Source organism: Sander lucioperca, chromosome 5 (assembly GCF_008315115.2).
Source record: "Sander lucioperca isolate FBNREF2018 chromosome 5, SLUC_FBN_1.2, whole genome shotgun sequence".
Taxonomy (NCBI): Eukaryota; Metazoa; Chordata; class Actinopteri; order Perciformes; family Percidae; genus Sander; species Sander lucioperca.
In genome coordinates this window covers 2,537,205-2,551,621 of record NC_050177.1, presented here as the reverse complement: position 1 = coordinate 2,551,621, position 14,417 = coordinate 2,537,205, and the positions used below count along the sequence as shown (strand labels likewise).

General features: G+C 37.0%; 1 protein-coding gene across 1 annotated transcript in view; it reads left to right on the top strand.

The window, feature by feature from the left end:
• Positions 1-14,417, top strand: part of drd2a (dopamine receptor D2a) — a 49,968-nt gene that overhangs the window by 30,153 nt on the left and 5,398 nt on the right. The window contains exons 2-4 of the mRNA XM_031297026.2: positions 3,165-3,475; positions 9,941-10,050; positions 13,976-14,112. Of these exons, the coding sequence (XP_031152886.1) occupies positions 3,197-3,475; positions 9,941-10,050; positions 13,976-14,112 (526 nt within the window). The 5' untranslated portion in view covers positions 3,165-3,196. The remainder of the gene's footprint in view (positions 1-3,164; positions 3,476-9,940; positions 10,051-13,975; positions 14,113-14,417) is intronic.

Genomic DNA, 14,417 nt, shown 5'->3' with positions numbered 1-14,417 from the left:
GTGAGGGCAAGGAAGTCAAGGATTTCAGGCTGGCAAAGCCAGAGATGAACTCAGTCTTGCGAGTGGCAGACTGGCAGTTCCACAGGCCACCTGCAACAAGGTGTTGAATGTGTGTGGAACGGGTGGGATAGGTAAGAGAGGTGGGGTTGCGGAAATGTTGCGAGCTAATGCGTGGTTTGTAGTATCTCCGAGAGGAAACACAGACAGGAATGGAGAAGCAGCACATTTCCAGATGAAGACACCGAGCAGTTAAGTGAGATAAAGATAAGATAAAGATAAGGTTAAGCCCACTTAGCCTCTCACGAAGACTCCCGCGTAGACTCCTTTGTCTTTGTCCTCCGAGTCTTCGTCCGATGAGGCTGCCGCTTCACGCAATTGCCAACATTAAATACAAGGAGGTGATTGGTGTTGGCTACAGGTGGGGAGGCCACACCCTGGCTAATCAGTCAAAAGCACCTGAGAGTCGTTAACCTCCACTCCCCAAATTCACACTTCACACTAACTAATTTCACTTTAAGAAAATCCTCTAAATTATGCCTAACAACACAACCAATCCAGCAAAGAACACACAGCAGCAGTAGAAAGTAGAAAAGTACAAGAAGCAGCAAAAACCCAAATAAAGTATGTACTTAACTTAATATCTAGCAGTCCAGTAGTCAGTTCCTTCAGTAATCAAATGCACTCAGGGGTTGTTTGAACTGTTCCGCCTGAAGCAGTGCAAAGGCTTATGGAAAAGAATATACAGTATATGTTCTGAAAGGTTTCTGTCCTAGTTAAAGTGTGTTTTAAAGTGCCCATATTATGAAAAAAAAACACTTTTTCTGGGATTTGGGGTGTTATGTTGTGTCTCTGGTGCTTCCACACACATACAAACTTTGAAAAAAATCCATCCATGCTGTTTAGATGGTGGTCCTAGGGTTTCTGAATGTGTCCTGCCTTCAGTCTCTGGGTGAGCTGTTCAAAATCGGCACGGCTTTCTACGTCACAAGCCGAAACGAGCAGGCTAACCGCAACCATTAGCTCGTAGCGTTAGCATGCTAACGCTAATGCTAACGCTAGCATGCTACCTCGTTCTCAATAGCAAAGCACTGCTACAACACACACAAGTTCACCATAATCTACAAAAGAACTACTTACATGTGTGCCCTCATTTAGAAGTCTCCCAGCTAATCCTGCCTTGTAACTGACCGAAGTTGTAGAAACAGCCTTTCTTTTACTGTCTATGGAGCTAGCTAGCTGACATGATCTACATCTGAGCTACTGCACATGTGCAAGTGCAATCAAAGATAGTACAGAAGAAGAAAAGAGGTCTCACTCTGTAGCTAAAACAGAGACCAGGTGAAAAGAGGAGCTGCAGCAGTGAGAGAGAGCGGTGCAGTACAACACAAATATGGTGTTTTTTGAAAATTAAACCATGTAAACCTATTCTGGTACAACCTTAAAATACAATTATGAACCTGAAAATGAACATAATATGGCTGCTTTAATAATGTTCTGTTAATGTTTTGGGTGTGCATTTATGTTATCTGGGTTTTAGTTTTGTATGGTTGATGTAGGGCTCATGTTTATCTACATTTATTGTTGCACCATGACCGAGACCCGGGTGGGGACTGATGGGCTCTGGGCAGTGAGAAAGCATTCAAAGTTTTGGAGACAGATTAGAAATCAGTATATCTGTTCCCATGAGTGAAACTTTCTACTCAACATAGTACATTGGAAAATATCAGTTTTATGCTGATTGGTTTCCTTTCTGTTTTTTTGGAACAAATGTATTGAATACATTATTCTTAAAATCATACTGTCATAAAGAAAAATAATCAATATTTATATAAAAAAATGATGACTTTAGTAGTGATAAGTGGCCTAATGTTTGATATGTGTAATGCTTCTCTGCATGTTTAACTTAACATGCTTATTTTAGACAACGTGACTCAAGAAAAAAATTATTTATGTTAACTAATGATTTTTAGTAAAAGATATTGATTTGTCTACTGCATCAACTTACCGCTCTGTGTTAATACAACTTGACTTGTTAAGTTTCACGTTGTGTAAAAACTTGAACGGTTTAAAGCTTTATTGCGTAACTTGTTGATATTAATAAACGTCCGCTATATTCAAGCCATTGCCAAATGAGTTGATACAAATCTAATTAGGACTTTCAGCTCCACAAAACTCTCTCTGTATTTCTCAGTATGGCTATGTTCAGAAGATTGTCGTCCGGTGACTTTCCTGCGCAGAAAAAATTGACCACTACATGAAAAATTAACAAAATAGCAACAGCCCTTTCCGTTTAGTGTGAATATTTGCGTTGATTTTGAAGTGTTATTTATTAATAACACAAAAATAATTAAAATGATTTATTGCCATTTGAAAATGTTGCCTGCTATTGTGATAAACCCAGTGAATACTAAAGAAGACTATGGTCTTTCTGTGAACTGATTATATCTGTAGAAATCTGTTGAGTATTGAACAATTGCGTGAGTGTGAGGGAATTAAAATAAATTGTTTAGGAAGTCAGAGTTGTGACGTTTTGTTAATAAATAATTATTTCATAATTATTTGCCCTTCACTTGAGCCCGTGCCTTCCAAAATATCTGTGCACGTCCCTGCCCCACAGGGTACCTTTTTATGTTGTGTTACAATTGTTTTAGTATTTGTAAAAGAAAGAATGTTCTGCACTGGGGGAAATGCATACCTTTAATATCACAATATGTTTTGGTGAATGCAGACTTCAGGCTTTTGAGTAGTTTTATGTACAAGGCCACACGCCCGCAGCTACAGGATGCATTTAAATTTCTGCCAGTTCCCTAAATTAACTTCTTATAGTCTTGATTATTCCCTTTAAGTTCATTCCAGGGTTTTATTAGCTATAGTTGTATTAGATGGAAATGTGGTAAATGCCTTCAACATAATTTTATACACATTTGGAATCTCCCCTATAATTTAAAATAAAGATGCACCCATTACTCAGTGCACAGGGTTTAAAAGATTACTATAAAAGACAAATTGCTTATGCATAGCAATTACTGCAGGAATACAGATTATTCCAAAAGTCACAGTTTTTGTTTTCTTCATAAAACTGTTACTACACACACATTTACATTCACAGGAATACAACTACATACAAATGCTGTTTTCTCTCTGTGTGTCTGCATGTTTTGTAGGGCCCGTTCTTGGCCTTCGTCACTCACAGCTAATGGATGTCTTTACCCAGTACGCCTACAATGACAGTTTCAATGATAATGGAACATGGAGCTTCAACGAAACAGATCAAGAGCACAAGCACCCTTACAACTACTATGCCATGCTGCTTACTCTGCTCATCTTTGTCATCGTCTTCGGCAACGTGCTGGTGTGCATAGCTGTGTCCAGAGAGAAGGCCCTGCAGACCACCACCAACTACCTGATCGTCAGCCTGGCTGTTGCTGACCTTCTGGTGGCCACACTGGTTATGCCATGGGTCGTCTACTTAGAGGTAGGACAGCAGAGATACACACACACACACACACCCACAAAACATTTTCACAAATGTATACTCTTTGTACATACTGGAAGACAAATAAATAACCTGATATGTCCTGCAGCTCTCTCTATCTGTAGACCTACAGTATACCTCTTTTTTTATCTTGTGTCATTGAAAACAAAAGAAAGTGATTTGCAGACTTGCAGTATATTATTCAATTCCTTCAAGAACTAAACTCAGCAAAAAAAGAAACGCCCCTTTTTCAGGACACTGTATTTTAAGGATACTTTTGTATAAATCAAAATAACTTTAGAGATCTTCATTGTAAAGGGTTTAAACTATGTTTTCCATGCTTGTTCAATGAACCATGAACAATTAATGAACATGCACCTGTTGAACGATCGAAAAGACAATAACAGCTTGCAGGCGGTAGGCAATTAAGGTCACAGTTAAAAGAAAATTAGGAAAGTAAAGAGACCTTTCTACTGACTCTGAAAAACACCAAAAGATAGACGCCCAGGGTCCCTGCTTATCTGAGTGAACATGCCTTAGGCATGGTGCAAGGAGGCATTAGGACAGCAGATGTGGCCAGGGCAATACATTGCAATGTCCCTACTGTGAGATGCATAAGACAGCACTACAGGGAGATAGGAAGCACAGCTGATCATCCTCGCAGTGGCAGACCACGTGTAACGACACCTGCATAGGATTGGTACATCTGAATATCACACCTGCGGGACAGGTACAGGATGGCAACAACAACCGCAAGAACTGGCCAGTGTGGTACAGTACATGAGGAGGAGATGTACTGCAGTACTTAAGGAAGCTGGTGGCCACACCAGATACTGAGGGCTACTTTTGATTTTGACCCTCCCTTTGTTCAGGGACACATTATTCCATTTCTGTTAGTCACGTCTGTGGAAATTGTTCAGTTTATGTCTGTTTTCTGTCAGTTGTTAATTTTTTTAATGTTCATACAAATATTTGTATGTGTTAAGTTTGCTTAAAATATAAAAGCAGTTGAAAGTGACAGGACGTTTCTTTTTTTGCTGAGTATATATTATGTACAATACAACAAATATGTAAACCATCAACAACATATCAGAGGGTAGGGTCTGAAAGCTTCACTTTTTCAAAGGAAATTATCAGCTTTAAAGAGAGAATTCAGTTTGGCATCAAGAGGTTAAAAAATAACAAAGCATCTTAAGCATACAGCAGGGCTTGATATGAAACCTGGTGCCAGCAAAATACTGGTGAAAAGGGTTTGAGCCAAGCAAGCCAGCCGCAGCTAACAGCAGGTCAAAGGCTCAAGGTGAAACAAGATACATTCGCATCGGCATTGTAAATATCAGTCCTGTAGTGGTTAAAGGGCTGTAATGTAGCAACACTATGTGACAACATCAAAATGTCAGGCCGGTCTATTCAGTCAGAGGTCGGATGTTTATGAATAATTCTTCCTAATTCTTGGATATCAAATTTTGCATTCGCTGCTGTGTGGGATAATGCAGACCTGTGTTTTTAAAGCAGCCATGGCACATTGATGCCTGCTAACCAGTGCAACCTAAAACAGAACAACATAAAATGATCTCCAATCTACTAAATCAATAGCAAACAGGATGTGGGCTATATTTCAGAAAAGTCTCTCTCTATCTTCTGGTCGTTGCTCATTTCTTTTGATCTATCTTCCCGGCCCCGACGTTATTTCTGACCATCAGGCTTTAGGTCACGCTGTCTGATGCAATCTAAGACTACAGGGACTCTAATCCTCCTGTACCTCTCAGTGAGTCATGAAGATTATCAGATTGTAGTGTATAAATCTATAGGATGTCATTGTCTTTGCCTGTCTCCATGTATGTTTGTTTGTACAAACAGCACAGTGGTGACTGGCAATGGGTCACTGTAACAGTAACCTTACAGGGATATGAATATTTTTTATAAATGGTGAGTGTTATAAATTACTATTCTGTTTCTGTTACCAATAAACAAGCAAACTTGTTTGTCATCATCATTGGCACCAACTATCAGACTAAAGCTTGTTTATCCATAACCTCCATCCATAACACAACCTGCATACTGTTTGTTTTTATTAGAATTGTTCACTTGCTCTCTCGTGGGCAGCTGGGTCCACACGGCAGGAGCCCACATCAAAGTATTATGGAAAAGTTGGAAGTGTTATCACGTCACTTTCTCAATAAAATATTGATTTTAATATAATGGCAGAAAAGTTATCCAGTGGTGTAAAGTGTTTGATTTGCACAGGTGGACAACACATTTGGAGTGTGGTAAGCACTGCAACTGCTCTGAAACTTTCATTGAATATAAGTAACAGCATGTTTTTGGACATAAATTAGACAGTTGGGCTTCCTTTGTATTGCTGGAGACATGCAAACAAAGCATTTGGTTACAAGGGCACTGATTGAGTCATTAGCTGCGCTCTAGTTTCTGCTGGCTTCCCCTGCTTTTTTGTGTTTATCTTTGGAGAAACCCCCTATTGTCACTTTCTGCAAAATGAAGACATGAGCAAGCATCAAACATTGTGGATTAAAGGGGTACTCCAGTGATTTTAGTATTGCAATTCCATAAAGGTAGGGGACTCACAAGAGTCAGATTTCAAAAAGGAATCAAAATCAAAGTTACAGATTCTGAGATATTTTGTAATGTAGTCCCTCGTATGAGTCAAGCGTCACAATCCTACATTTCCCATAACGCAAATCAACAACATTTCATTTGATCCTCCCTCCCTAGTAAATGCTCACTTTCTTCAAGGTATATGCCCCCAGTTTGTAACACAGGCTTTCTGTTGTAAATTTTTAGTCTCCTCCAGACCCAAACTGAGATGACATCACTATGACATCGTCAGGGTTTAGAGAGCTTTAGAGACCTTCCACCAGAGTCACAGATGACATTGTACATCTGTTTTCACAGGCTTAGTAGAACTCCTAATGACGAGTAAACTGTCAGTGTGGTGTAATCTGTGGAGTGCCCCTTTAAGAGCAGCATGTGCAATTTTAGAATTCATCCTTTGACATAATTTGTCATTAAACTTTTTTTCTAACCTGTTCTGTTGCAAAATCCTTATTATTATTATTTATTTATTTAAACTGGATACTTGTGAGGTCGGTTGCACATAGGATTAATCAGGGTGAATCTACAGTATGGAGTTGTTGGTATTTGTATTGACTTATTTATTTGATGGGTAAATGTAGACACATTTAAATTACAAATTGTGTCACCAAATTATGTATGTGAGCTGAAGGATTTCAAATCTAGATCAGAGACTGACATGATTATAATTTCATGGGGGGGGGGCTGCAATGTTTATTGATTGTGTGAAGATAACATGGAAAACTGTTCAGTGCAGTTTCTTACATAGACAAGACTCCATATGTATGCCTTCATTGTTTGTTTTACAGCCCTTATACCAATTCCCTGCATCCGCTGTCCATTGTTTTGTTATACGCTGCAATTTATGATTTCTGTCAGAGGAGGAGAACCGTGTTCATGGCCACTTCTAATTACTTTGAGTTCAATTCACAACGTGGCAAAATGTGATAAGAATGTACGGGGGTCGGGGGTCATTATTTGTTATATTTAGTACACACACACACACCTTCCACCCACATGAATTAATTATTTTCTCCGATTTAGAAACCCGCATGGACGTTTAACTGGCCCTCGGCAGTCCCTGCAGGCTCCGTTGCATTTTAAATGATGTAGCCTATAGGCTGTTGTATTGATTTAGCCTGATGAGTGTTTCTGATAACGATTTAGAGATGCTGCTTGTAAACGTTTCCATGCGCACAGAAATGTCACTGCAGCTGATATCGTCGGATATTTAAGCAGCAAAACTAACGGTAGTTATAAACTGGACAGAGGAAACAGAACTAGACTTTTAGATTAAAAATAATCCTAAACATTTTCTGAGAAGCCAGTTTAATCTCATCCTCTAGATTTGAATTGTGAAAGGGAAAGTGACCTTAAATATGTTGTTAGACGATCACAACAGCTCTATCTTGGAGGTTTTTATTTATTCATTTTACGTTCTTCAGGAAATGCTCCTTCAATCAGAGACACAACTTAAAATCATGTGCATCTTCAGAGAATAACAACAAACATTCGTCAGTATTTGTTCAGTGTTTGGTAACAATATTTTGGTTTTGTTTATCTCTTCTTTATTACACATAACTACCTCTAATCCCACCACATACACACTCCTTTTTCTTCTTTATCTTCTTTATCTATGTGCAGACTTTTTATTTTCTTAAGTCTAGTGTCGCCGACCATGACTGTGAAGTTTCTTGTGTTAATAATGTATCAGCATGAACTTTAGTGAGAGCTTAGTCACAGAGTACGTGCAGGGCATTCAACTTGCCCTTTATTATTAAATGCTGAATTAGCATTATTACCACAGTTTTCACTTTCTGTAAATTGTGACTGATTTAGTGAGCATATGGAGAGAACTTTATGCATGGCTTGAGGTTTAGAGCTTGTTTAAAATCAAGGTGAATTAAAATACACTGTTTATTTATTTTTTTATATAGTTGAATTTCACCTTTTGGACCGGCCTCAGAACTAACTTTCAAGACTAGAAAATTACGTAATTGAGAAACATGAGGAATGCCATTAATAATCATTGTATTCAACATATTATTTGTAAATGTATTATGCTCATAACATAATTTTAAGTATTAAGGTAGTCTCATTGAGATAAAGAAAGACCTGAGAAGAAACATACTCAAACAACGACAAAACCTGCATACAAGAACAACACATATAAAAAGCCAGACAACCAACAATCAGGCTGCAAAAGAGAATTAATTAAATGAATTTCAAGAGTTAAAAAGATTAGTGTGTATCTGAGGTTTGTAGATAAATACCATGATATCATTATTCCTTCTTGTCAGTAAAGATGTCCATCCAACATTGTGATACATAGATTAATTTTTTCATTAGACATGTAATATGTTCAAATAATGTATGCTATGTGCTTTTTAACAGCTGTTTGAGTTGTCTTCTTCTCTAGTAGTTTGTATGCATGCACCTCAGCATTTCTGCTATGAATGAACATATATCTATAAAGTTTGTTGTTTATTATTATTATTATTATTATTATTATGAATGCTATTAAGACAGCCAAGTTTTAGATGAAAAAGTCAGTTTCATTTCACCTTGATTTTAAGTGACGTCTCAATTGCACTTTCTAACAACTTTCTCCGTTCCCCAGCCTCCATTACTGCATTTTCAATTTCCCAACACCTTACCTTTGCATTTTAAATCAGAATGCTGATACATTCCGAAGTATGATTTGCTATGCACATATGCACAGTGTGAAGTTATAAATTAAGTTTGAGAAGTGTGTTTGGGGGGTGAAATAGCAAGAAAAAAATTGAGAATGCCTATATCCCACAGTCAACGTTTCATAATAATTATACTCTTTTAGCATATATTTGTTTTGATTTTATTGCCTGGGACAAGCAGTTTAATATCCACTGAATATGTTTCCCCACATTGATACAAATCCGGTTGAAATAGATCTGTGTTTCAGCCAATGGTTTTCAGCTCTTATGAGGCTCTTAAATTTGGGCAAGAGGAGAAGAGAGGAGAGGTTGTGACAGAGAGAAGGGTGCTCATTAGGCTGTCAGATCATTCTGCAATCACTGCTACTGTTGTAGACACCAGCAACAACATACAGCCATTTACTTTTTTGAAGACATGACCTAGGACAAAGGTTAATCTGTCATGGAGAGGTAGGAGTTGCCCCCCAACAACACATTCATCTCACTCACCCTTTTCAGAGCTGATGAAGGAAGCAGGTAGGTATGTAATGTCAGGTGAGGTGGGCGGCATCGGATGGCTCAGACCTGTCAGGGCATCACTGATGATGTTGATGTTTCATCTTGGGGTTTGACCATGTAACAGAGAGCAACCGAGGTATGAATACAAATAGGTTTTGATCATGTCTTGGATTGGAAGCCACATGGGGCTGCAGAACAGGATACATGCCTATAGTCTTGCTATATAGTGTTTAATTCCTACTGTGATCAGTGAAAAAATGTCATGAAGTCACGGAACCATTGAATTAGATAATATGTCAATTTATACTATGTCAGGTGTAACATTACTTTGAAAACATGAATATAACAGACCATTTGGATTACTAATATAGGCCTATATATATATATATATATATATATATATATATATATATATATATATATATATATATATATATATATATCACTTCATTAATTTACCCTAATTTATAATTTTCTCCTACTCAGTTCTGCTCTCTATGCTCTCTCTCTCTTTCTGTTACCAGTGTGGAAATAATATGCAATGTAATAAATGTAGGAGGCTTGATTGTCAAGGTCGCTTTTTGTTGCAGAAGTAAACACACATAATTTCTGACTAGGTGCAGCGGCTTTGTTCTGTTGACTGTTGCTGTGTAAACTGACATTTGTTGTTTTTCTCTTCTAGGTAGTGGGAGAGTGGCGCTTTAGCAAAATCCACTGTGACATCTTTGTCACTCTGGATGTGATGATGTGTACAGCCAGCATCCTCAATCTGTGTGCCATCAGCATTGATCGGTGAGTTCGCAACTGCACAGATTGTTTAGGCCTGCCTGTTATGCTTTCTGCATGGATTTTCACTGGAAATCTTTAAGTGCATGACCATCAAAGCCCACATTACATTTTTAGCCCACCTAAATGCCTTTTACAAACATGGATTTTACACTATACATGACACCTTTATTTCACGTACTGTAAATTGGTACATACCCATCTTTATTACTTGCCTCCAGATGTTACATAAATGTGAATTTGTCAAATTGCAGCAATTTCTAGAAAGTGTGCATAACCTGTGGTTGTGGACTCCTGCATACAGTCAGCACCAACTTTAATAAAGAAGTAGTGTCGGGTATAACATAAACAATACTGTACAATAAAGCAGTATCTTTAGCTACAGACTTCACACAATCAATCACAAACAATCAATCAATCACAAAAGTGGGAAAATCACAGGAGCACCTAAAATGATAACACACTCAGTAATTAATGTAAATGCATACATAAAACAAAAATACATACCACAGAGGAAAACATTCACAAAACGAAACACATAAGTAGCCAAATAATAAATTACATCGGGCTAACAAAGGAAAAAGGCTCCACAAACAACATATGCAGTAGTAATAGCATATAATCAATAAAATGTGATGATATGATAAATGGCACAATAAATTACTTAAAGGGTGGTAAACATTCTATAAAAGGACATCTAATTTCCATATGACTTTTAGCTCATCCGCTTGTGATGAAAAAATAATTTGGAAACAGAAAAAGTACCACATCTGTAGAAAAAGCATCAGTGGGGTGAAAGTTCAAAGAATTGACAGAAATATATTTAAAGAGTAAATTAACAGCCTTTAAAAATCTTGTTTTGCTGATTTCCAATGGTTTAACTTGCCCCAATGCTAGAGAACTGTCCTCCAGAGTGTGGTCAGTACACTCCCACAGTGCAACAGAGCAGACATCTTCCACTGCAACCATTGGTGTTGCTGGGTGTGGTCAGACGTGCAGCAGACTTTAAACTTTTAACCAGAGAATGCAGTAAAACACTACTTTTCGGCCTGCTGTTAAGTTTAAGAATGACTCTTTACTAATCATTGAAAGTCAATATTTATAAAGGCCCTAAGTGCACAGCAACTACCCCTAATTAAAACAGTAGTTAGATATATGAAAATATTTGTAAATATTAATCCTGCATTAATTGATTTTTTTATGCACATTTCGGGTCAGCAGAAAAAAGCTGAAAACACAATAATGACAAATTATCATCTTTTCAGTTGATATGTTGAAACATTAGCATCATTTTGCACCTGTACCACCTGACAAATCCAAAAATGTGTAGTTTTGCTCTCTCCCAACTCCAACGTAACTGGCTCGTAAGCTGCTAAATGCTCCACTATGTTCACCAGCTAGTTGCTAACTTGCTGAGCAGGTGTACAGGGTGTTTTTTAGAGCTTTTCCCCTGAAAACAGATTCCTCCTGCATCTGTGTTGTAAATATAAAACTATTGATTATAACAGTTACAGATAAATACACAGAAAAATAAAATGCTTTTTAAAATACCAGTTTATGACAGCACCTGTTTTGTCACAAGATCTCCTTCACCTGGAATAATGACTGAAAATAAATCCACTTATTTAGTTGGTTAACTGGCATGATGACTTATTGATTCATTCATTGAGAATATGTAAAGCTCGAGCTTTCAATAAAGAACTGTAATCATGTAATGTTGACAACTAGAATATGTATTAAAAGTGGGAGAGCTTGGTTTGCTCTACGTGACGTCTGAAGAATACCAAGGACATAACATTTCCCAGGTTTTCATTTTTATGGAGTTCTGTTAACTTTAATTTTACATGATTTTCTGCTTGGCTGTATTATTCATCTTAAACCCAACATAAATACTCACCATGGTCACACACAGAGACAATATCAACTCTTACTAAAGTGAATGAATTAGAATGCAAAAGTCTCTCACATGTGGAGAGAAGCTTATTAAAAGCTACTCTGAATAATCTCATGGTAGATCAGATCAGTGTTTGCATGTGTTTGAAATTAATTTTACAAGCAGAGAGGAATAACATCTAAATTAACATTTATATTATTTATCTGACTTGTGCCTGCTTGCTGTGTAGGCTACTTGTGAATGCTAATCGCTAGAAGGATGAGTGTGACAGTAGCACGAGTTGCTTTCCCTGGCTGTATAATGCTGATTTTGCAGTTAGTTCAGATAAGAGTCGCAGACAAATGTGTTTCCTTTTATCAATATAGCTGCTCCAGGCAGCAGCGTAATGCATACATCAAAGAATTGGTTCTTTCAATACTAATTTTGTTCTTATTAACCAAAGTGAACGTGTCGGAAACTTACTTTTGGCATTTTGTGAACACAGAAAAGAGAATAATAAGAAAAGACGATTGTTAGTTAATCTATTGTTAAAAAAAATAAATAATAAAGACACTAACAGCAGTTGGAGTTGGCCATTCCAGTCAGCAACTCACATCCTCTTTATAAGCTGACGACTAATAGGCATAAGACAAAACTGCTTTTGTGTAGGAGGTGATATGAATATAAACATGCCAAATGTTTTTTTAACAGAACTCAGATTGCCAAAAAGCACACTTTCCTATCATAACACTTCAGTGCACAATCAGTGAGTCATAATGTGCACTAAAATATTTTACAAGACAATTATGTTAGAGCAGTTAGACTTTAGTGACTTGTGGCAAGGCAAAAATATGTTCTGTAGTTTTTGTTAATGCAGTTAGTCATGTTTGAATGTGTTTACAAACACTACTCCAAATACCATGAGAAACTGTTTAACATGTTAACATAAACTCTCAGCTGTCAATAATAATCCCTTCTATGTAAAATATGAAAAAGATAATCCAAAAACAGCTCAAATAAAATAACAGTTAATAAAAGTTATAGTGCAGTGTAAGAATTTAACAATTAATTTTTTTTAAAAGCAGCATGAACACATTATGTAATACCAACCCAATATGTAATAACAACGCAATATGCTTTAACGCATTATATAATAAAACATCAAAATGTAATAAAATGGCAAAAAGTAATAAAACGTCAAAATGTAATCAAACGTCAAAACGTTAAAATATAATAAAATGTCAAAATGTAATACATTTTCACTTCATTATGGAATAACACCCGCATTATGTAATACAAAATTGTGATTCAGGAGCAGGTAGACGAAAACATTTATCTGCCAGTCATGTTCTGAAAATACGCATTTCTTATGGCCTTTCCCCAGCAATAGCATTATTACTTTTGGGCCAATTGGAGAGGCTTATTTTACCCAAGACCTTAGTACAGTGTGTTGCACAATCCATGACAACATACATGACATAATAAAATTACCTTAGATATCCTGACTTGCCTTGTATGTATCCATAAAGAAACCCAAAGTCTCCTAAAAGCTTTACCCATCATCATTCATGTCCAAAGTCTTTCAAACCAAATTGCACAGAAATCAATGCACAAGACACTGTAAAAAGCTCTGCATTCCCTGGTCATTACAGCAAGCTCACTAATAAGGTCAACCAATGTTCCCAAGGTTACATTCTAAAGCATTTCCTAGAAGAAAAACACTACCTCTTCTTGTAAACTGCAGCCCATAGCACATAGCTGTTTCCAAAGCGCCAGTCAAACATCAAAAAGGATCTGATCAAAGATGACAGGCAACATCTCTTGATTTTACCACTTGTAGTATGTTCCCTGTACTCTTTTGAGCTAAAATCCATTGATGAAGAAAGAGAACTATTAACAGAAAGGAGATACATTAAGCCTTAGATCATCAAATTGAACATGAATAAATTCAAACCATACGTTGCACTATTTTATACAAAGATTTTTTTCATGCTTTCCCTGTTGTCTTGTAGAAATACATTTAAATTAAAGTACCTATTTTTTCTTCACCCCTTACAGTTACACAGCAGTTGCAATGCCAATGCTGTACAACACTCGCTACAGCTCCAGGAGAAGGGTCACAGTAATGATCTCGGTGGTGTGGGTACTGTCTTTCGCCATATCATGTCCCCTATTGTTTGGCCTAAATAACACAGGTGAGAAAGAGTGTGATACATATAATAAACATTTCTTCATGGTGTGAGACTAAATTGGTGGAGCAATAGTGGTGCGGTACTGAATTATTAGTGAGTACATCCACTGCACAGTACAGTACAGCATACATTGTAGAAACATATACATTGTGAAGATAGCTGATGTATCTTTTAAATGCTTGCCCATATTTACAATTGTACTAAAGCAGAATCTCAATGTCAGTGCCCATATGCAACATTGCACACTGTACAGAATTGTGTTGCAGAAGTACATATAAGCTACCCATGCAATTAAAATATTACTGTAC